Here is a 21439-nt window from a genome sequence, read left to right as displayed (position 1 = left end):
GCCGGGCCAGAAACAGTGTTTCTCGGTTTCGTGATCATTCGTTTCAGCGACTCGAGTACACTCGCGGAATGTATCTTCGGATCTCTCGTTTGATATTTAATTGTACAGTATCTTTAAGGTTAGGTTCGAAAGCAGCCTTTACGCAATATTGTTATTCTAGACAATGTACGCTCGCTTTCTTCGACTCGCGTGATAAAGACGCCGCGGTGACGATAATAATAATAATATTTGCGTAAGAGAATTTCGGTACGCAGTTTCGCTTCTTTTTCACTCACCGTGGATCTTCGTTTCACGTTCTTAGAATCTCCGTTGTTTTCCCCGGCTCGAGTCATTCAGACACCAACACCAACACCAACACCAACACCACCCCCTCCCCCGCGCCATCTTTGCACGATCGAGAACCCGTTCCCTACATCGTGGAACCTCGCGCGTGTACGAGAACCAACGATGTTTAGCGTTTTTATCAACGCTTTGTTGCGAGCGAAAACAAAGTATGTAAATGAGCAACCGATAACAATTGCGACAACGGTGCTCATAAATAAACGGGTTGGGTCTATGGGTCGCGGAGGTGCGCGATTCCAAGTCAACGCGACCCGAGGTTGTTGTTTTTCTCGGGTAGGAATCGAGACTCGGATGGATTTGTTGTTCGATCGAGGGAACTGGCGGTGAAAATATCGTGCGTTGTATTTTATGCAACATTGTTGCATCGAAATTCTCCCGGTCGCGCGCAATTAATTCTAGCGTGTCCACGAAGTGTTCAACGTTGTTGAATAACCGAGATACTCGGATACCTCGTGAACAGCATCGCAACACGAATATTTTTCACGATTACTTTTACTTCATACGTTTTCTTAATTTTCTCTTCCTGTGTAACAAACAAAATGTTTCGAACAACTCGCACGAATAATCAGTTATAGTTCTGTACTGTGCGATATTATAAAATTTCTCTTGGTAATTCATCTAATTGTATGTTTTTACTTACATGGATACTCGGGTATCTCGGTTGTACCGCAGGTGTGTGATAAGTTCGAATGTTAGTCACTTAAAATAAATTTTAAAATAAACACATCGATTCGTGTAAAAATGTTCAAAGAACAGGATTCCGGGACACGGTTTGCGATGTTTTTACGAGAGTGTGGTTAATCTTCAACACGGAACTGTATCGTTGTTTCGAGTAATTTTTGGGTCAGATTGTTTGGAACAGTATTTGATGTTCACATAAGAATTTTTTACTCAGATTGTTCGGAACAGTACTTGATGTTCACATAGGAATTTTTTACTCAGATTGTTCGGAACAGAATTTGATGTTCACATAGTAATTTTTTACTCAGATTGTTCGGAACAGTATTTGATGTTCACATAGGAATTTTTAGCTCAGATTGTTATTTATGGGAATGTATGAGATAAAAGTAATCGTTAAATTTTCGATGCATCGTAATGTGGTGTATGGGTAATCTGGGTACATTGGTTGTTGTTGAACAACGTTGAAGGTGTTGGTTGCGCGCTGAGTGCAGCAACGATACGTCTATGGTGTTGATCGTTGGGATCTCGGGTTGTTCTCTTCATCTTCAGCTCGCTATCGTGAGAAGCGGCTTATCGACTCGGTGGATTCAGATTACGGTCCTGTAGCGAGAGCTATAACCCCGTCGACACCGACCTTCTAGATTGAATTTCGCGAAATCTGCATTCCTCGTGAACCGAACGAAACATTTTCTTCCCTACCCTTTGCTTTCCCCCTTGGTGCTTGCTTACGAGGTATAGTGAAAGCTCTGGTACAGCTCTCGTCGTCTAGAAATTAGACTAGATCCTGTAACGCGGGGAGGAGGAACGCTGGAAGGATCAACGATGGGAATCTAATAGGAAACAACGATGCAACTATTTATCGTGCGATAGTCGGGTAAAACCATGGATGTATAGTAGGGTTCAACGTGGCGACGATAGTTTGCATAGATAACTTCCACGTACTTTATAGTTGTCGTTCCAACAGTTGTGTCTTGAATATAGTTACGCAACAACTGTGGAAGTGTCGTTAAAATAGTTGTGTCCTGACTATAGCTACGTATCAACTTTGGAACTTTTGTTATAATAGTTGTGTCTAACTATAATTGCGCGAAAACTTCGGAATTATCGTTACAACAGTTGTGTCCTGATTATAGTTACGCAATAACTTCGGAACTCTCGTTATAATAGTTGTGTCTAATTATAGTTGCGCGACAACTTTGGAATTATCGTTACAACAGTTATATTCAGTCACAGTTGTGCAACAACTTAGGAATCATCGTTCCAAAAGTATTAATGAACCATACTTTGACAATAGTAATAAATATTTATACTTACGTAACTCGAAAGACTTTCTAGTGATCACTCAAATGTCTGTATTAACTATAGTTGCGCAACATCCGTGCACATTGCAGTTGTTGTAATTATGGTATCCTATAATAGTTGTGGAACAATCCTGCGTTCAAAAATTGTCGTTCGTACAATTGAATGTATCGTAACTATAGAACAGTAAATTATTATATAGCCAAGCAATTCTGTGGTAATATTCGTTTCGTGTATTCTTTTATTAAGTTTCATGTACATAATTCTGTGGATGTACGAAGATGTCTGAGACCGATTGTATACATATACATATGTCCGACTGTGACCTGATGAATGTTAGGCGTGTGTGTAGGGTTGTTGCGCAACTTGTCGTTCGACGACTCAAAACCTGGCAAACTTTATTGGAATATTTCGCTCGTACTGCTTAAACGTAACCCAGTTGCACATCATCGGAACAACTCATCCCATGACGAACGATTACGTCAGTGGCTGGTATTGGGGCCAGGTTAGGCGAACTAACGTATGTATGTACGTATGTATGCACGTATGCATCTACGTGTGTATCTAAGTGTGTATGTACGTGTGCATCTATGTGTGTACTACGTATGTTTGTATGTATGTATCTATGTGTGTATCTACGTATGTATCGACGTGTATATCTATGTATGTATTTACGCATATTTGTATGTATGTATCTATGTATGTTTGTATGTATGTATCTACGTATGTTTGTATGTATGTATGTATGTATCTACGTATCTACGTATGCATCAACGTATCTATCTACATATGTTTGTACGTATGTATCTACATATGTTTGTACAAATCAATCCACATACGTTTGTACAAATGTGTCTACGTATGTTTGTACGTAGATTCGTACGTATGTTTATAGATCGAAACAACCACAAAACACGGTGAAAATCGTCGCTTACAATTAGCTATTATTCCTTCGATCGTTATTGCCATCTTGAAGTTGCGTGAGCTTTGGACGGTCGTCGATGACGGAAAAGTGTAACGAGAGCGATTGGGTTGCGGCTGGAGGAGAGGAAGGAGGGTACCGAAAGGAAAGAGGAACGGCGTGGTAACGGAGAGTAAATAGTTGCGGCCGAGATCGAGATTACGAGCGAGGGTTCGCAACGACGATCGAGACTGTCACGGGAAGGTTCTCGGAAGAAACTCGAACCCTTTGATTATTGAAGTTCCTTCACGCGGGTATGAGAGTATGTTTTGTTCCGCGCTGGTTCGTTTATACGCAGGTCGAAGACGGATCAGCGTATGCAAACTGACAAAGTAACCATGATCATTTCCAGTTACCATCGAGCGTATTGCGTCATTGACTGACTATTTCCTTCGGTGAATCGATCGCTTTTTCAGATATCCATAAATATACTTCTAAAGAGGAAAATAAATACGGTTTCGTTCTCATTCATTCGTAGGTCGTGTTGTATATACAACGACCCTGCAATTTTTACTGTTGTTGTTCAAGATCGTCTATCGATCGCAACTGTACAACTTTACGATCGTGTCAATTGTAATTGTAGAATTCTATACTTGTGCAATTTCGTACATTCAACGTTCGAATATTATAACGAAACAACTTCGTACACTCTATGTATGAGAATCATAGTTGTACATATCCATCACATAAACTTTATAGTGATCGTTCAGATAGTTGTCGCTACAACAGTTGTGTTCAGTCATAGTTGTGCAACAACTTTTAAATTGTCGCTACAACAGTTGTGTTCAGTCATAGTTGTGCAACAACTTTGGAATTGTCGCTACAACAGTTGTGTTCAGTCATAGTTGTACAACAACTTTGGAATTGTCTCTGGAACAGTTGTGTTCAGTCATAGTTGTGCAACAACTTTAGAATTGTCGCTACAACAGCTATCTTAAGTCATAGTTGTGCAACAACTTTGGAATTGTCGCTACAACAGTTGTGTTCACTCATAGTTGTGCAACAACCTTGGAATTGTCGCTACAACAGTTGTCTTAAGTCATAGTTGTGCAACAACTTTGGAATTGTCGCTAAAACAGTTGTCTTAAGTCATAGTTGTACAACAACTTTTAAATTGTTGCTACAACAGTTGTGTTCAGTCATAGTTGTGCAACAACTTTGGAATTGTTGCTAAAACAGTTGTGTTCAGTCATAGTTGTGCAACAACTTTGGAATTGTCGTGACAACAGTTGTGTTCACTCATAGCTGTGCAACAATTTTGGAATGGTACAACAGTTGTGTTCGGTCACAGTTGTATCAACTATAACCGTGCAACAACCGCCCACATTACAATCGTCGTTCACACGGTCGTATTCGATCGTAGGTGTACAACAGTTCTGTTTATGAAAGGATCTCCTCGCGTCGTTTAGTCTTCCACCACTGTCATCAGTTGCAAGAGACAGAGACAATTTAGAAAGAGAGTAACGTCGCGTCGCTCGACTCGCTCCTCAACGCCAGAAACTGACGCGTTTCGCGTTTCGTACGCGTCTCCTGAGAAACAAATGAAAAAAAAAGCGGGCATTGACCATATTGGACGCGTGTCAGCAGTTACAGTGATTTTGTATCAAGATGACGAAGGTGAAGTGTGAGAAGCTCTCCAATTAAGCTTCGGAGTTTAATTTGCGCGCGTCTCCTCCGTGCACGGGGACTTTCGTTTAGGTATGATCTTTGAACTTGGGCCTTGAATATCTTGTTTCGAAGAAAAGTTTATTTTTTTTTTTTCAAAAATCCGCAAGACACGAACCTGAACGTTGACGACTGTCCGCGCGCAATGTGTACCCTTCCAGGCGCGTCGCCTCGTTCACCGGGTCGTTCTAGCGGAGAAGACCGTCGTAACGAAAGGGTTTTAGAACCACGATTGACTCTAGAAACAGATCCCTCTCTATGTCTAACAAGAGGGGGGATGACTATGCTCGCATGGACGAGCACGAGCCCTGCGTCCGAAACCGTGTCGTGGAAATAGCGAGCGTTCGAGCACGTGCTACGAAAGTACGTACACACACGTCGTTTCCTCCTTGCTCACGACGACGTTCCTCGTAATCTGGCTCGCACCTGGCCAAGTGGGAATCCGTCTATCGTTTGCGCGCAGGTCGAGGAGTTCCGCGCGACGCGGTCTGTCGGCCATGCGGGATCGGGAACCCCCGGGCGTGTGGTACCACGAGTCATTGTCGTTCTCCTTTCACGAATCGTTGTAATTGTAGTTATAGTTGTCGTTATCGTTATCGTTATCGTTATCGTTACTACAAGTCGTAATTGTAATTGTCGTTGTCATTGTATTATAATTGTAGTTGTCGTTCCACGAGTCGTTGTCATTGTATTACAGTCGTAGTTGTAGTTGTTGTTCCACGAATCGTTGTCATTGTATTGTAGACGCAATTGTAGTTGTCGTTCTATGAATCGTTGTCATTGTATTATGGTTGTAATTGTAATTGTTGTTCCACGAGTCCTTGTCATTGTATTATAGTCATTGTAACAGTTGTCATTCCACTAATTGTTGTCATTGTATTATAATTGCAGTTATAATTGTCGTTCCACGAATCGTTGTCATTGTATTATAGTCGTAGTTGTAGTTGTTGTTCCACGACTCGTTGTCATTGTATTGTAGACGCAATTGTAGTTGTCGTTCCATGAATCGTTGTCATTGTATTATAGTCATAATTGTAATTGTTGTTCCACGAGTCCTTGTCATTGTATCATAGTCATTGTAATAGTTGCCATTCCACTAATTGTTGTCATTGTATTATAGTTGTAGTTGTAGTTGACGTTCCACAAGTCGTTGTCATTGTACTATAGTCATAGTTGTACAATAGTTATTGTTCCACGAGTCGTACTCGTTGTAATTCTAATTGTAGTTGTCGTTCCACGAATCGTGTCGTTGTCACTGCACGAGTTATTGCGTTTGTTGTTCTACGAGTCGTTGTGTTGTATATTATAGTGGTAGTTATCGTTCCACGAGTCGTTCTCGTTGCATTATACTTATAGTTGTAATTGCAGTTATAATCGTCAGTCCGCGGGTCGGTGTTGTTGTTTCATGATTCGTCGTCGGTGTCGTTGTCGTTGTTTCAGTAGTTCCACGAATCGTCATTGTCGTTGTCGTCGTCGTCGTTTCAATAGTTCCACAAGTCGTCGTTGTCGTCGTTTCAATAGTTCCACAAGTCGTCGTGTCGTTGTTTCAGTGGTTCCACGAGTCGTCGTGGTCGTTGTCAGTGTTGTTGTTTCAATAGTTCCACGAGTCGTCGTGGTCGTTGTTTCAATAGTTCCACAAGTCGTCGTTGTCGGTGTCGTTGTTTCAATAGTTCCACAAGTCGTCGTGGTCGTTGTTTCAGTAGTTCCACGAGTCGTCGTTGTCGTTGTCGTGGTCGTTGTTTCAATAGTTCGACGAGTCGTCGTTGTCGTTGTTTAAGTAGTTCCACGAGTCATCGTTGTCGTTGTCAGTGTTGTTGTTTCAATAGTTTCACAAGTCGTCGTAGTCGTTGTTTCGATAGTTCCACGAGTCGTCGTTGTCGTTGTCGTCGTTTCAATAGTTCCACGTGTCGTCGTGGTCGTTGTTTCGATAGTTACATGAGTCGTCGTTGTCGGTGTCGTTGTTTCAATAGTTCCACGAGTCGTCGTTGAATCGTTTCGAATCGCTCCACGGGCCACGGATCGCCCGTGTTTTATCGCAACGACGCGACCGAGCGCGTCCCGTGCCTCGGTTCGCACACGGTGAACATCCTCGAGAGCGGTTCGTTATCGATGTTGGGGGCATTCGCGACGAAACGTTCGTTCTACGAGGTACGGAATCGTCCCGGGGAATTCGCGGAGCGTCGCATCGGGCACGTACCGATCGGTGCGTACGTGTCCGTCGCGTCGCGAGAAACGTCAAGGTCGCGGCGTTCGTGGGTCTTTCGGTAGCGTCGTGCTCGTCGCGATAACATGGCACGCGAGATCGCCGATGGATCGTCCGGAACGTTGACGTAGTAGACTCGTGGCTCGCGCTTTCGAAATCGGGAGAATCGAGACACACGAGTCGCGTTCTCGTTTGCGCAACAACCGACGCCAGGTGACGGCCAACACTCTCGGACCGTGGGGCACAGGAAAGGAATACGCGGAGAATACACGTGAGTTACTCTAGAGGTACACGAGGGGTCCACAAGAGATCTGCAAGGGTTCCACGAGGGGTACACGAGGGATTCACGAGAGTAGTAGAGAAAAAAAGTACACGAGGAGAATACGAGAGATATTGTCGTTGTTTCAGTAGTTCCGCGAGTTGTCGGTGTCGTTGTCGTTGTTTCAGTAGTTTCATGAGTCGTCGTTGTCGTTGTCGTCGTTTCAGTAGTTTCACGTGTCGTCGTTGTCGTTGTTTCAGTAGTTTCCCGAGTCGTCGTTATCGTTGTTTCAGTAGTTCCACGAGTCGTCGTTGTTGTCGTTTCAGTAGTTCCACGAGTTGTCGTTGTCGTTGTTTTAGTAGTTCCACGAGTCGTCGTTGTCGTTGTCGTCGTTTCAATAGTTTCACAAGTCGTCGTTGTCGTCGTTTCAGTAGTTCCACGAGTCGTCATTGTTGTTGTTTCAGTAGTTTACGAGAGTAGTATATTAAGAGTTCACATTGAGGTTCACGAGGAGTCCACGAGGAGTCCACGAGGGGTTCACGAGTCATAAACAACAGTAGGACAGAAAAGCAGTACACCACCAGAGTACGAGAGACACACAACAGTAGTACAGAAAAGCAGTACACCACCAGAGTACAAGAGACACACAGCAGTAATACAGAAAAGCAGTACACGATCAGAGAGATACAGGAGAGTACACTAGAAGTCCACACGAGGACTAGTAGGGGTACACACATGGTTCACAAGGGGTCCACGTGTGATTAACCAGAAACGTCACGAGTAGTCCACTATATTTACAAGAGAGGAGTACAGAAAAGGAGTACACGCCGGGCACACGAGGGGTCCAAGCAAGCTACAGGAGGGGTACACAAGGGACCTTGAGGAGGGGTCCACGAGAAGGCTACAAAAGAGGAGTACACGAGCAGAACGCGAAAGATACATAAGAGGTAGTACACGTGGGGTAAACTAGAGGTACACGAGGGGTACGCAAGACGCTCAGAAGAGGGGGTGTGGCTCTCCAGTTCCTCCAGGTTTTCACTGTTCCCTGTAGACCCCGTAGACGACGGTATTCCTTGGGGTCTGCGAGCGGTCGAGCGGTTCGCGCGAGCCGAGTTCAGGTATAGAGGCCCCCCCGATGCTAATGGTAACGGTAGCGGTAATAGCGACGGTAATGGGCAGTGGGTAATGGTAATGGAGTAGTTGTGTTCTCGGTAGTTGCTGGTCGACGGGGTACATCGAAAAACGTCCTGGTTTGGCACGCGCCCGCATTCACGGCCTGATGAATCGCTAGAACGGTTTCTCGTTTCCGGCCTCCTGCGGGACATTAGCGGAACCGAACGCCTCGTCTTCGGGGCTCCGACTTCCTGGCCGTGTCGAATCGTTCGCGCGTGGTACTTAGCGACTCGTCGACGAGTATTCGGACGCGTGCTGGCGAAATCCCATGGGCAGAGGCGTGTGCTCTCGCGGGGGAACCGTGGATCGTCGCGAGGCCTCGCGACGGGACCAGATACGGGTCGTTGTTTCGGGTTGTTGTATGTAGTACAGAGATGGTGTTTCCGGGTCGGTGTCGAACGTCTCAATTGTTCGTCGCTCGAACAATCGTGGACGACTGTAGTCGAGGTAAAACACACTCTTTGGAGTTGTTACAATTGTGGTCGACAAATGTTGTCCGACAACATTCTGTGATCTGTATATGTATATTTTAACATAGTTTTTGTAAAGGTTTCTGTGCGTTGTTTTCGAATTGGAAACTGTGATTGCTCAACAACGCATATTCTGTGACCTGTATATGTATATTTTAAAATAGTTTTTGCAAATGTTTCTGCGCGTTGTTTTCAAATTGGAAACCGAGATTGCTCAACAACACACATTCTGAGACCTGTATGTATATATATTTTAACATAATTTTTGTAAAGGTTTCTGTGCGTTGTTTCCGAATTGGAAATTGTAATTGCTCAGCAACGCACATTTTGTGACCTGTATATATATATTTTAACATAGTTTCTACAGTAGTTTCTGCGCGTTGTTTCCAGATTGGAAACCGAGATTGCTCAACAACACACATTCTGTGACCAGTATATGTATATTTTAACACAATTGTTCAGAGATTTCTGCGCGTTGTTTCCGGATTGGAAACCGAGATTGCTCAACAACACACATTCTGTGACCAGTATGTATATATATTTTAACACAGTTGTTCAGAGGTTTCTGCGCGTTGTTTCCGGGTCGTTGTGCAGGGTCGAATCGTCGAAATCAACCGTAGTTGTACCGAAACGCACACTCTCCAATTGTCGTTCGAATAGTTACAGTAGTAACAGTTCTAATTAATAACAGTCCTAACGATCGTATCGACATTTCTTGAACGAACAGCTTTCCGTTCGTGGTTACTCCGTGTCTTGGGAACAAGTTTCTCGGCGCAGTGCACTTTCTAGTGTACAGGTTCGTTTTGCGCAAAGTGCTACTTTTACCTACCTAGTAATTAGGGGCTACGGTCATCCTTTTCCTGTCAAATACCTCGGTACATATAGCCTTAATCACTTTTGAAACTATACCTTTTTGGAAGAGAGATCGATCCCAATTCTACCGAGGTCGGTTCACATCGGGTCGGTTCACATCGGGTCGGTTCACATCGGGTCGGTTCACATCGGGTCGGTTCACATCGGGTCGGTTCACATCGGGTCGGTTCACATCGGGTCGGTTCACATTGGGTCGGTTCACATTGGGTCGGTTCACATCGGGTCGGTTCACATCGGGTTGGTTCAAGCCTTGGGAACTCGCGTTGCAAAATTTTTCGATATTTACCAATTAATGCACAGTATTATTGTACTTGTATTAATACCTGGGTGTTGATGCACCAGTTCTCTTTCTCTGGTTGTTAAAATATATTTTTCTCGTTGGTAAACTGTACAAAGTTTTTTCATACATTGTTTCAGTCCTTTGTATCGCAACATGACCGGAGTTGGCCCCATGACGCCTGCCAACCCGGCAGGATCGGGCGAGGGAACCTACGCGCTTCCATACATGACAGGCAGTCCTACGGAATTGACAACCTCGCCTCAACAACTATGGAACGCTCAAGGTAACAACCTTGTTATTAATTCTAGTCGTTATTGTTGTTATTGATAGTATTAAGACGTCAACCGACGAATGACATGCCTCTCGTTTCCACGAATTTGACACATTGACCGAAATAAAAGGAAGCGTTAAGGTACACTAATCTGAGTTGTCAAAAAATTGGGTAAATTTTGCGAATTTTTTTCTAAGTAATTACCTAATGAAAAATGTAGTCTTTTTTAGAGGATGTAAATTGTAACTTTCAGTTTCATTTTACAATTTTGTAAAATGCCCTCGCTCTAAATGTGAAGCTCGCTTGTACAATTCCACGCTTGATGATAAACCGATGAATATAGTAATAGTAACTTCATATTTATTTGCTTGACTCTTCGATATGAATTCTCTATGTATTACTCGACTCTTCGATATGAATTCTCTATGTATTACTCGACTCGTTGGATACCAATACACACAGACAACTAAAAATAATTGTGTGCAGATTATTCCTCTTAACGATGACAAATGGGTTGAGAAGTAACTCGGAAATTAGTACCGGTTGTGTATTTACCAAAGAGAAATATTCAAATGTGAGATATTTAAAATCATGTCCTTTTTAATAATTCTGCAAGATATTTAAAATCATGTGAGGAAAAATTAAAGAGTTAAATGTGAGATATTCAAAATCATATTCCTTTTAATAATTCTGTAAGATATTTAAAATCATGTGAGAAAAATTAAAGAGTTAAATGTGAGATATTTAAAATCATGTGAGAAAGAAATAAAAAGTTAAATGTGAGGTATTCAAAATCATATCCCTTTCAATAATTCTGCAAAATATTCAAAATCGTGTGAGAAAAATTAAAGAGTTAAAAATTAAATTTGAGATATTCAAAATCACGACCCTTTCAATAATTCTGCAAGATATTTAAAATCATGTAAGAAAAACTAAAGAGTTAAATTGGAGATATTTAAAATCACGTCCCTCTCAATAATTCTGCAAAATATTCAAAATCGTGTGAGAAAAAACTAGAGTTAAATGTGAAATATTCAAAACCATATCCCTTTCAATAATTGTGCAAAATATTTAAAATCTTGTGAGAAAAAAATAAAAAGTCAAATGTGAGATATTCAAAATCATATCCCTTTCAATAATTCTGCAAAATATTCAAAATCGTGTGAGAAAAAAATTAAGAGTCAAATGTGAGATATTTAAAATCGTGTCCCTTTGAATAATGATCAATTATCCAACTAAATTCACGAATGAAAACCGATCCTCGGGAACGACTCGTTGAACTGATCGGGTCGTTGGTAACGTCCCGCAGGTCTGAACACTGGTCTTTCGGGGATCTCGGAGGACTACGGTGGCAGCGACAAGTCGTCTGGCACGGTGACTCACCAGGCTGCTCTGCCTGGCTTTTTGCAACCGTTTTGCGGCAGAGTGAGCTTTCGTGGCTACAGTCCATCGTACACGCCCCAACAGTCGAACACCGGTATCGTGTCAGGGGTGGACACCGCCTGGAATTATGCACCACAGTCGAACGATGCCCTGGCGGCACCGTACGCGATGGCCTCCAGACGACAAACAGTCAATCCACCGACGACTCACACCCAGCATCAACTGACCACCACCACCACTCTTAGCGGCAGTGAGTATCGTTTTGATTCGTCGTTTTTATCGCCTACTACCCCTCTACGCTACCCTCAATGCTACGAACACCCCACGAATGTCACCGTACGGCCATCTTTTCTCTCTTCGTTTTCGTCGACACCGTCGATACGATGATCAAATTTTTCTTCACCGTTCGGGACAGTTGTTGCGATGTAGAGACATTGCAGCAAGAGTAGAATCACTGTCCTCGGTGGATTGGTGTATGTGCAAACATTGTAAGATTAGAATCACTGTTCTGGGTATTGTAGTAGAGACAAATTGTAGACAGTTTCTAGGATGGGTGTTTGAGTATACTAAGATAATTGTTTAGGATTGGTAATATAATATAAAAAATTATAATCACTGTTTAGGATGGTTACTATAGTAGAGGGATGTTACAATCATTGTACAGAATGGGTGTTGTAGTATACTAAGGTAATCATTCAGTTCAGGGTGGGTATTATTATAAAAAAAATTATAAATATTGTCTAAGATGGGTATTATAGTGTAGAGAAATTATTAACATTGTCTAAGATGGGTATTATAGTGTAGAGAAATTATAAATATTGTCTAAGATGGGTATCATAGTGTAGAGAAATTATAATTACTGTCCAGGATGGGTATTCTAATATAGAAAAATTATAATCAATGTCTAGAATTGTTACTGTAGTATAGAGTAAATTATAGTCAATGTCTAGAATTGTTACTATAGTATAGAGTAAATTATAATCAATGTCTAGAATTGTTACTATAGTATAGAGTAAATTATAATCAATGTCTAGAATTGTTACTATAGTATATAGTAGAGTAAATTATAATCAATGTCTAGAATTGTTACTATAGTATAGAGTAAATTATAATCAATGTTTAGAATTGTTACTATAGTATAGAGTAAATTATAATCACTGTCCAGGATGGGTACTACAATATAAAAAAATTATAAACACTGTCTGGGATGGGTATTATAGTATAGAGAAATTATAATTACTGTCCAGGATGGGTATTCTAATACAGAAAAATTATAATCAATGTCTAAAATAGTTACTATAGTATAAAGTAAATTATAATCATTGTCCAGGATGGGTACTACAATATAAAAAAATTATAAACACTGTCTGGGATAGTTATTATAGTGTAGAAAAATTATAATCACTGTCCAGAATGGGTGTTATAATACACTAAGTAATTACTGTTCAGGATGAATGTTGTAGTATAGTACAACTATAATCACTGTCCAGAATGGGTATTACATTCTACAAAAATTACAATTATTCTCCAGGATGGATATTAAAACCAAAAAATTGTCAACCTAAAAAAAACACTTTTATCACCCATCGATATCAACCTTCGCCAGGATGTTAGGATCACAAATGTTTCCTACAAGTAGCTAAGTACGGAACAGTGGATGTCGTGACTAGATAATTCTCGATCATCGATCTTCTTCGTGGTGTCGTACAATCTGTTTCTTCCTCGATCGTTTTCATTTGCAAAGTATTGCACACGAGGCTTTAACGTTAAACGCGCGCAAACGGGCAAATAAAAACACACGTTCGATGTTTTCTCTCCAAAGTCACATCTCTGCCAGAGCTATATACTTACGTGACATTTAAGAGGAAGCGTAAGATAACACTATGGAGGTCGGACGAATGGCAGCATCAGAAACGGGAATACGTGCGATCGGATCGGTCGATTTCGACGATGAAAATTTATACAGAGTGTTCCAAAAATTAGTTCTATACTTCGGTGTGAAATAACCTCCAAAAGAAATAAATGAAGGGGACGAAGGGAGTTGAAAAGAATATTGGGTGCCATGGTAATTTTTTTTTCAAGTACAAATACAAATACTGTACGAGCTACAAAATAAAGTCCCTCTTAGGAAAGATGCCTCCATGGCAGACTAATTCCAGTCGTTGGGTCAATCTGAAAAAAAAAAAATGAAAAAGTATCTTCATTAGAAAGTGTGTACTTGTAGGACGAATTAGAGATAAGTCAAAATTTGAGTTAAATTCTCTAGTATATTAAAAAAATAAGTAGTAGAAATATTCTTTAAAATTTTTTCCAAAGATTTTGGATTCTCTCCAAATTTGAAGTCAGTTTCTTTTTCTAAAATTCTAGACCGGAATACCTCGTTAATTGTTCCAGAGTTCTCTCAACGTAGAACTGACTGCCCAAAGAAAACAATCGTAGTTTATATCATTATAAAATTTCCTCGAAACTAGTTTTACAAAAATAAATAAATAAATCCCCCACGGTATCCATGACGACGTAACAACGTTCGAAATACGTGATCAATTTTCAGGACACCCTTTACATGTGCAAAGTCTGCAACTTTAATCGTTCGAGTTTCTTCAATTATCGTTTCGTTGCATTGGGTGTTTTACACGCGTCCGTGATCGTTCCATTTTGTAAAGATTGAAATCAAAAGAGGGGGGGAGTGTTTCCCTCCTCGAGATTTAGAATTTGTTCAGCTCCTCCCTCTCCGTGAACGCACGAAAGAAAGTATCGTTCTCACCTGTTCTATCGCTTTTCGTTGATTCGTTCTCGATGTTTCCCCCTCCCCTCTCGATTCGAACGTTTACGGAGGCGCACGAGAAACCATGTGTCGGGGTGGTCGAAGATTTCGTCTCGTTTTACGCTCAGTCACCCCGAGAACGATAAATCGTGAACGATTCGAAGGAGACGCGAACGATGGATCGTGTTGCACCGATCGTAAATAACGTGGAAAGTATTCTCGATCGCGTTTGGCCCGTTCGGAACATTCGTTGAACGCATAAACGAGCGTTCAGGGGAGAGCGGAGACCGAGCAAAAGTGTAGCGACAAATTCCTTTGCTCGTCTTCGTGTTTTCGAATTGAGCTCGCGTGAACCTTTCGTTCTCTGTCCCTTTCTCCCTCGAACGAACGAGAACGAGAACCATATCGCGTTACAGTTTCTGTCGTTCTGCCTCCCGTGTACTGTGTATACAGGGTGGGGCAGTAACTTCGATCACGTTGAACGTATCGTTGTTATTTTTAGAGATACGGAAATGTTTCGTGAAAGAAAAGTTGAAAAAAAAAAGAAAAGAAAATGGTACTGTATGGGAACAGTGGTGTCAAACTCGTATACGAATTAATCGATATATACAGGGTGTGCTACTACTTTGTAATTTTATTATTTACGGTAATGTTGAAACATGTTTTGGATATAAATTGAATAGTTTCGAAAGGGACGTAAGACAGTCAAGTATGTTTTTTTTTTTTATGGAAATATACATTTTTTTTTAATATATTATTGGATTCACGGATTTGTGTATTTATAACGGAGAATTATTACTTTAGATGATTTAGAGTTGTTGGGAATGTTTGTCGCTAATTTAGATACATTTTAAAAGTCGCTTAGTCATCGAATGCTCGTTATTTGTCGCGATGTAAGGACAATAAGTCATCGAACGTACACGTGAAGCGAAGAATTGTAAGCAAAATGAAGTACAATAACGAAAAGAAGTTTGGTATTGTCTGTGTTTGTGCAGAATGTCGTGAAAATGCAGTACAAGCAGAACGTTTATATTTGTAACTATTGTTCATAATTGTTTCCATAAAATCAAGTTTGGAGTATCGGGCCACCGGCCGTATCCTAGGGACTTACGGGATTCGATAGATGAAGTATTCGAATAATATTCAAATGGTGAAGTATTCGAATAATACATGAACGCTCATGTATTCGAATAATATTCGAGAGGTGGAGTATTCGAATAATATTTGAAAGGTGGAGTATTCGAATAATATTCGAAAGGTAGAGTATTCGAATAATATTTGAAAGGTGGAGTATTCGAATAATATTCGAAAGGTGGAGTACTTGAATAATATTCGAAAGGTGGAGTACTTGAATAATATTTGAAAGGTGGAGTATTCGAATAATATTCGAAAGGTGGAGTACTTGAATAATATTCGAAAGGTGCAGTACTTGAATAATATTCGAAAGGTGGAGTACTTGAATAATATTTGAAAGGTGGAGTATTCGAATAATATTCGAAAGGTGGAGTACTTGAATAATATTCGAAAGGTGCAGTACTTGAATAATATTCGAAAGGTGGAGTATTCGAATAATGTACAAACTCTCGACTATTCGAATAATATTTGAATTGTCAAATGTTCCAATAATATTCGAAAGGTAGAGTATTCGAATAATATGTGAACTCTCAACTATTCGAATAGTATTTGAATGGTCAAGTATTCTAATAATATGTGAACTCTCAACTATTCGAATAATATTTGAATGGTCAAGTATTCTAATAACATGTGAACGCTCTAGTATTCGAATAATATTCGAATGGTCAAATGTTCCAATAATATTCGAAAGGTGGAGAATTCGAATGATATGTGAACGCTCAAGTATTCGAATAACATGTGAACTCTCAACTATTCGAATAATATTTGAATGGTCAAGTATTCGAATACCATGTGAACTCTCAACTATTCGAATAATATTTGAATGGTCAAGTATTCTAATAACATGTGAACGCTCAAGTATTCGCCTAACATACAAATGGTCAAATGTTCCAACAATATTCGAAAGGTGTATCATTCGAATAATATCCAAACGGTGACGTATTCGAATATCATTCGAATACCGAAAAACACGAGCAGTCCATACATAACTCTACTCGAAAATACTATCGATACCAACCACATGACCACGCTCTAATAAAAATCCCTAGGCGAGTACCGACTTTCGATCGACAGAACTCACCCACCAAAGTCGTTGTCCCGCGCTGTCAGCGCGAACGTAATCGTTCGAGCGGAGTGTACGTAGCGTATTCGGGTCTATGTTCGCGTCGTGGTTGGAAAATCGTCAACAGAGGCGGTGGTTGCGTGTTACGCGATCGCACGGTATCGAAGGAGGCATTGATACACACCGACCCTGACCTAGACAATGCGCATTTCTAATCTAGTTTTGTCTACGCGCGATACAGAGGAGAACGATAATAGGCCTGGTGTATATCTAGCTGCCCCGGGACCGCGAATTTAAGATAATTTCAACGGTATCTTGACGGCGGCGTGGCGGCGGGGCGCACAACGTACCTCGTTGCGCGTAATCGAGTACTCTACGTCGATCGTGCACTCGTATCGAGTGCCTCGTACGTGGCTGCCGGTTACGAGGGTCGCGTGACTTCCGATTAACGCAATTTCAGATAAAAAGATCGATTATTCCTTTCTCCGTAATTCCTTCGAGACTCGATGCCTCGAAAGTGTCATCCTGGAACGACTGTGGCCAGATTCGTAAATTTGACAACATCGAGGACTTGGACTTGAACTTTCCCTATGCGCGGACACTGTGCGTCGAAACTTTAAAGACCCTCTTTTTATGGCGAATAGTATCTCAACGTTGATTTAATTTAAGAAAGAGGTTTCACGATCCACGATGAATATAATTTCGATTAATTGAAAACTCCCTTTAGGTCTCGATGATATTGCGTTAGTCTGAGGCGCGTTGATAATGTTCGTGGAAAGAAATGAATTTGAGAAATAAACGAGAAAAGTGAATGGTTACGCCAATGGAATCTCTCGATGTATCGATAATTCGGTAATGTTCGTGGAAGGAATTATTTTGAGAAATAAACGAGAAAAGTGAATGGTTACGCCAATGGAATCTCTCGATGCATCGATAATTCGGTTATGTTTGTGGAAGAAATTATTTTGAAAAATAAACGAAAAAGTGGATGGTTACGCCAATGGAATCCTTCAATGCATCGATAATTCGGTAATGTTCGTGGAGGGAATTATTTTGAAAAATAAACGAAAAAGTGGATGGTTACGCCAATGGAAAATTGACGAAAATGGAGAGGAACGAAAAATAATCTGTTGTTACGCCGATGGGTGTTCCAGACATTCGTGAAAAAAACCTACTACATGCTCGAGCTGGATGTTTTTTCCACGTCGGCAGTTTTTTTCTTTTAGTGCTCGTACTCGCGTCCAATTTTTTCCCCTGTTCTTTTTTTCTCTTTCTATTACCCGCACGTAGCCCTAGGAATTTACGTGGATAAATTTTCATTCACCTCGATCGATCAATTGGCACACTTTAAGTGTAATTCCGATCGTTTTCGTTCGATATTCAAATTGAAAGGCACTAATTTTCGAATCATTCGGCAGGAATCCGAGTCAACTTTCCAAATTATAAAAGGGCTTGTTCTCCGTTCAGTGCGACAATTTCTACAATTTGTCGAACGTTAAAAAGTTCCAAACCACAGTTAGTACCGTGGATCGAAATCAACGCCATTTTGTTTCCTCGCGTCTAATCTACGCGCAAAAAATATTCTTCTAGAGCTCGTTACACGCCCTAATCGTGGCAAAAATTACCATTTCGATCGAACGTGTAGTATTGTTGCAAAAAATTCATAAAGACACGCCTTCTTAGTTCGGTCGCTTTCGAGGTAGCGTAATCGATCAACACTAGAACTACCGACGGTAAACTATTTCTATCAAACCAAATACGTATTCGCGAACATAGATGGGGGAATTTTTACGAGTAATTAATTTACGAGTACCATTAGTCGTTTATTTCGATAATTGTCCATGAACATTGTAGAACAAAGACACCGTTAACAATCGAGTAATTTCAAAAAGAAGTTCGAGAAGAGTCAAACTGAACCCTTTGGTAGCTGTAGTGTCGTCGGTGGGTTTCGGTATTCGCAGATCGGGTCGTGGTCGACAGGAACCGAACATTGTACAACAAAGTTTGTCGTTAACAATCGAAACCGAATATTGTAGGACAAAGACACCGTGAACAATCGAGTAATTTCAAAAAGAAGTTCGAGACGAGTCAAACTGACCCCTTTGGTAGCTGTAGTATTAAAATCGTGTCGTTCGGGTGTCGTCGGTGGGTTTCGGTATTCGCTGATCGGGTCGTGGTCGACAGAAACCGAACATTGTAGAACAAACACACCGTTAACAATCGAAACCGAATATTGTAGGACAAAAATACCGTTAACAATCAAGTGATTTCAAAAAGAAGTTCGAGACGAGTAAAACTGACCCCTTTGGTAATTGTAGTGTTAAAATCGTGTCGTTCGAGTGTCGTCGGTGGGTTTCGGTATTCGTTGATCGGGTCGCGGTCGACAGGAACCGAACATTGTACAAGAAAGGCATCGTTAACAAACGAGTAATTTCAAAAAGAAGTTCGAGACGAGTCAAACTGAACCCTTTGGTAGCTGTAGTATTAAAATCGTGTCGTTTGGGTGTCGTCGGTGGGTTTCGGTATTCGCTGATCGGGTCGCGGTCGACAGGAACCGAACATTGTAGAACAAACACACCGTTAACAATCAAAACCGAACATTGTAGAACAAAGACACTGTTAGCAATCAAAACCAAACATTGTAGGACAAAGACACCGTGAACAATCGAGTAATTTCAAAAAGAAGTTCGAGACGAGTCAAACTGACCCCTTTGGTAATTGTAGTGTTAAAATCGTGTCGTTCGGGTGTCGTCGGTGGGTTTCGGTATTCGTTGATCGGGTCGCGATCGACAGAAACCGCGACCCGAGTACACGGCGCAGGGATGCAGTCGAGAGGGTGGGGTGACGTCTGACGGATATGTAGAAGAAAGTCGAAAGCTTTGAAGTGGTGGTTCTTTTTGGGAAGCGTCGGGTGTCTGCGGTTTCCATGCGCACCGCCGTCGCCGCTTTTATCCCGAAAGCCCGTGGGGGAAGCGGGGTAGGTGGCTTTTAACATACCGCGATCTCGAGTGGCTTCTACCGCGCTGGCCGCGGCCGCGGCGACGCCAGAGCGTCGTTTTACTAAGCGCGTGGCCTCGATCTAACGTTAACCTCGCCTGCCAGACCACCCTCGAGTCCTGAGCGTCGTCCCCTGGCGCACAGTCCTTTCCCCCCACCGAATATCTGCACGTGGCCTTCCTTAATTTAACGTGGACTTGGAACATGCGCGGCTCGGCTACCGACTCGAGGACCCTTCGACGCGTGTACGTCGCGTCGAACACCTGTTACACACCGTTGCCTTGTTTCCGGAACTGAAATCCAATTCGACGTGAACTTCGGTTCAATGTTGATCTTCGTCCTGTTGATGATCCTTTTCGAGGTGACTAACGCGTTCGATGCTAAGTACGGAAGTAATCGGTTGCTTTTGTCCTTTCTTTTTCAAAAATTGAAAATTAGAATCGTGAATTTAAATCTGAAAAGTTCTGGTGCTTGGTCGATGGTTGTTACACCTTTTTTATTTTTTTACGATTGAAAATCAAAACGTAAAGATTGATGCTTGAATCGAAGCCATTATTGTTGATCTTCTGTATTGTTTAGAATCGTAATACTAGTCGCCAAAGATTCCAGTCCTCCTTTTTCAAAAATCGAAAATTAGAATCGTGAATTTAAATCTGAAAAGTTCTGGTGCTTGGTTGATGGTTGTTACATCTTCTCAATTTTTTTACGATTGAAAATCAAAACGCAAAGATTGATGCTTGAATCGAAGCAATCGTTGTTAACCCTCTGCATTATTTAGAATAGTAATATTAGTCGTCAAAGATTCCAGAATCGAATCGCGTCGAACGAGCATTTGTACTCGGGTCGCGAGTCTTGCTTACCAGGATCCCAACCACGACCCGATCCGACCCGAACCGAGACCCGGTTAGTCGCGATTTTCTCCAACGACCCTGGTTCACGTTTGTTGGGTACGAGACCGACGAATTCTCAATGAAACGGGCTTCGATGGAAATATTGTTTATTTATGAGTACACTTCGATAATCAACCATTGTGGAATAAGTGCATTCCCGTCTCTCTTAAGCGAATCGGTATCGCTTCGTTGTGTCAGTTACTGTATCTTCCCTGATAATAAAATTACACGACACTCGATGGCACGTTCCAGTTGTCAGATTTCAGAAAAGAAATTTTATCGATACACGTGACATTGGTTATTTCACGTGCAACGATCTAACGGTTAACCACGGAGAGTGGTCGTTTACTTGTTTGCAACTTTCGCGCGTTATATCCGATCGTTCCTCAACACCCTCCCCTTCTGTTACCTTCGCATAGACTCTCTCCTGTTCTGTGTCCTCTGACCTCTTCGTTCTCCGATTTTCCCCCTCGCCCTTTCTTATCTAAGGGTCTACCTCTTCTCTTCTCTTCTCTGGTGCCTCGATGCCTGCGTTCCTCGTAACATTCGTCCCGCACACCCCTCCTTTTCCACTGTCACGACTCTTGTCTGCCCTCTCTCGTCCTCTTTCGGCCCTCTTTTCTCCTCTCGCCTCCAGTGGCCGTAATTGGACTCTACTATTCTCATTCCTCGTAGCTTCGTCATTTTCTTCGGAGTCCCCGACGAATATTTGGTTACGGAGAATCGAGTCT

General features: G+C 41.6%; 1 protein-coding gene across 3 annotated transcripts in view; it reads left to right on the top strand.

Annotated features, from left to right (window-relative positions):
- The window catches only part of LOC143143910 (uncharacterized), a 95929-nt gene that overhangs the window by 62644 nt on the left and 11846 nt on the right, over positions 1 to 21439 (top strand). For all 3 annotated transcript variants that reach the window (XM_076305793.1, XM_076305802.1, XM_076305807.1), the window contains exons 4-5: positions 10344 to 10489; positions 11787 to 12110. In XM_076305793.1, coding sequence (XP_076161908.1) covers positions 10344 to 10489; positions 11787 to 12110 — 470 coding nt within the window. The remainder of the gene's footprint in view (positions 1 to 10343; positions 10490 to 11786; positions 12111 to 21439) is intronic.

This window comes from Ptiloglossa arizonensis, chromosome 1 (assembly GCF_051014685.1).
Source record: "Ptiloglossa arizonensis isolate GNS036 chromosome 1, iyPtiAriz1_principal, whole genome shotgun sequence".
Classification (NCBI taxonomy): domain Eukaryota; kingdom Metazoa; phylum Arthropoda; class Insecta; order Hymenoptera; family Colletidae; genus Ptiloglossa; species Ptiloglossa arizonensis.
Note: the sequence above shows the minus strand (reverse complement) of the source record. Positions and strands in the feature narration are given on the sequence as shown.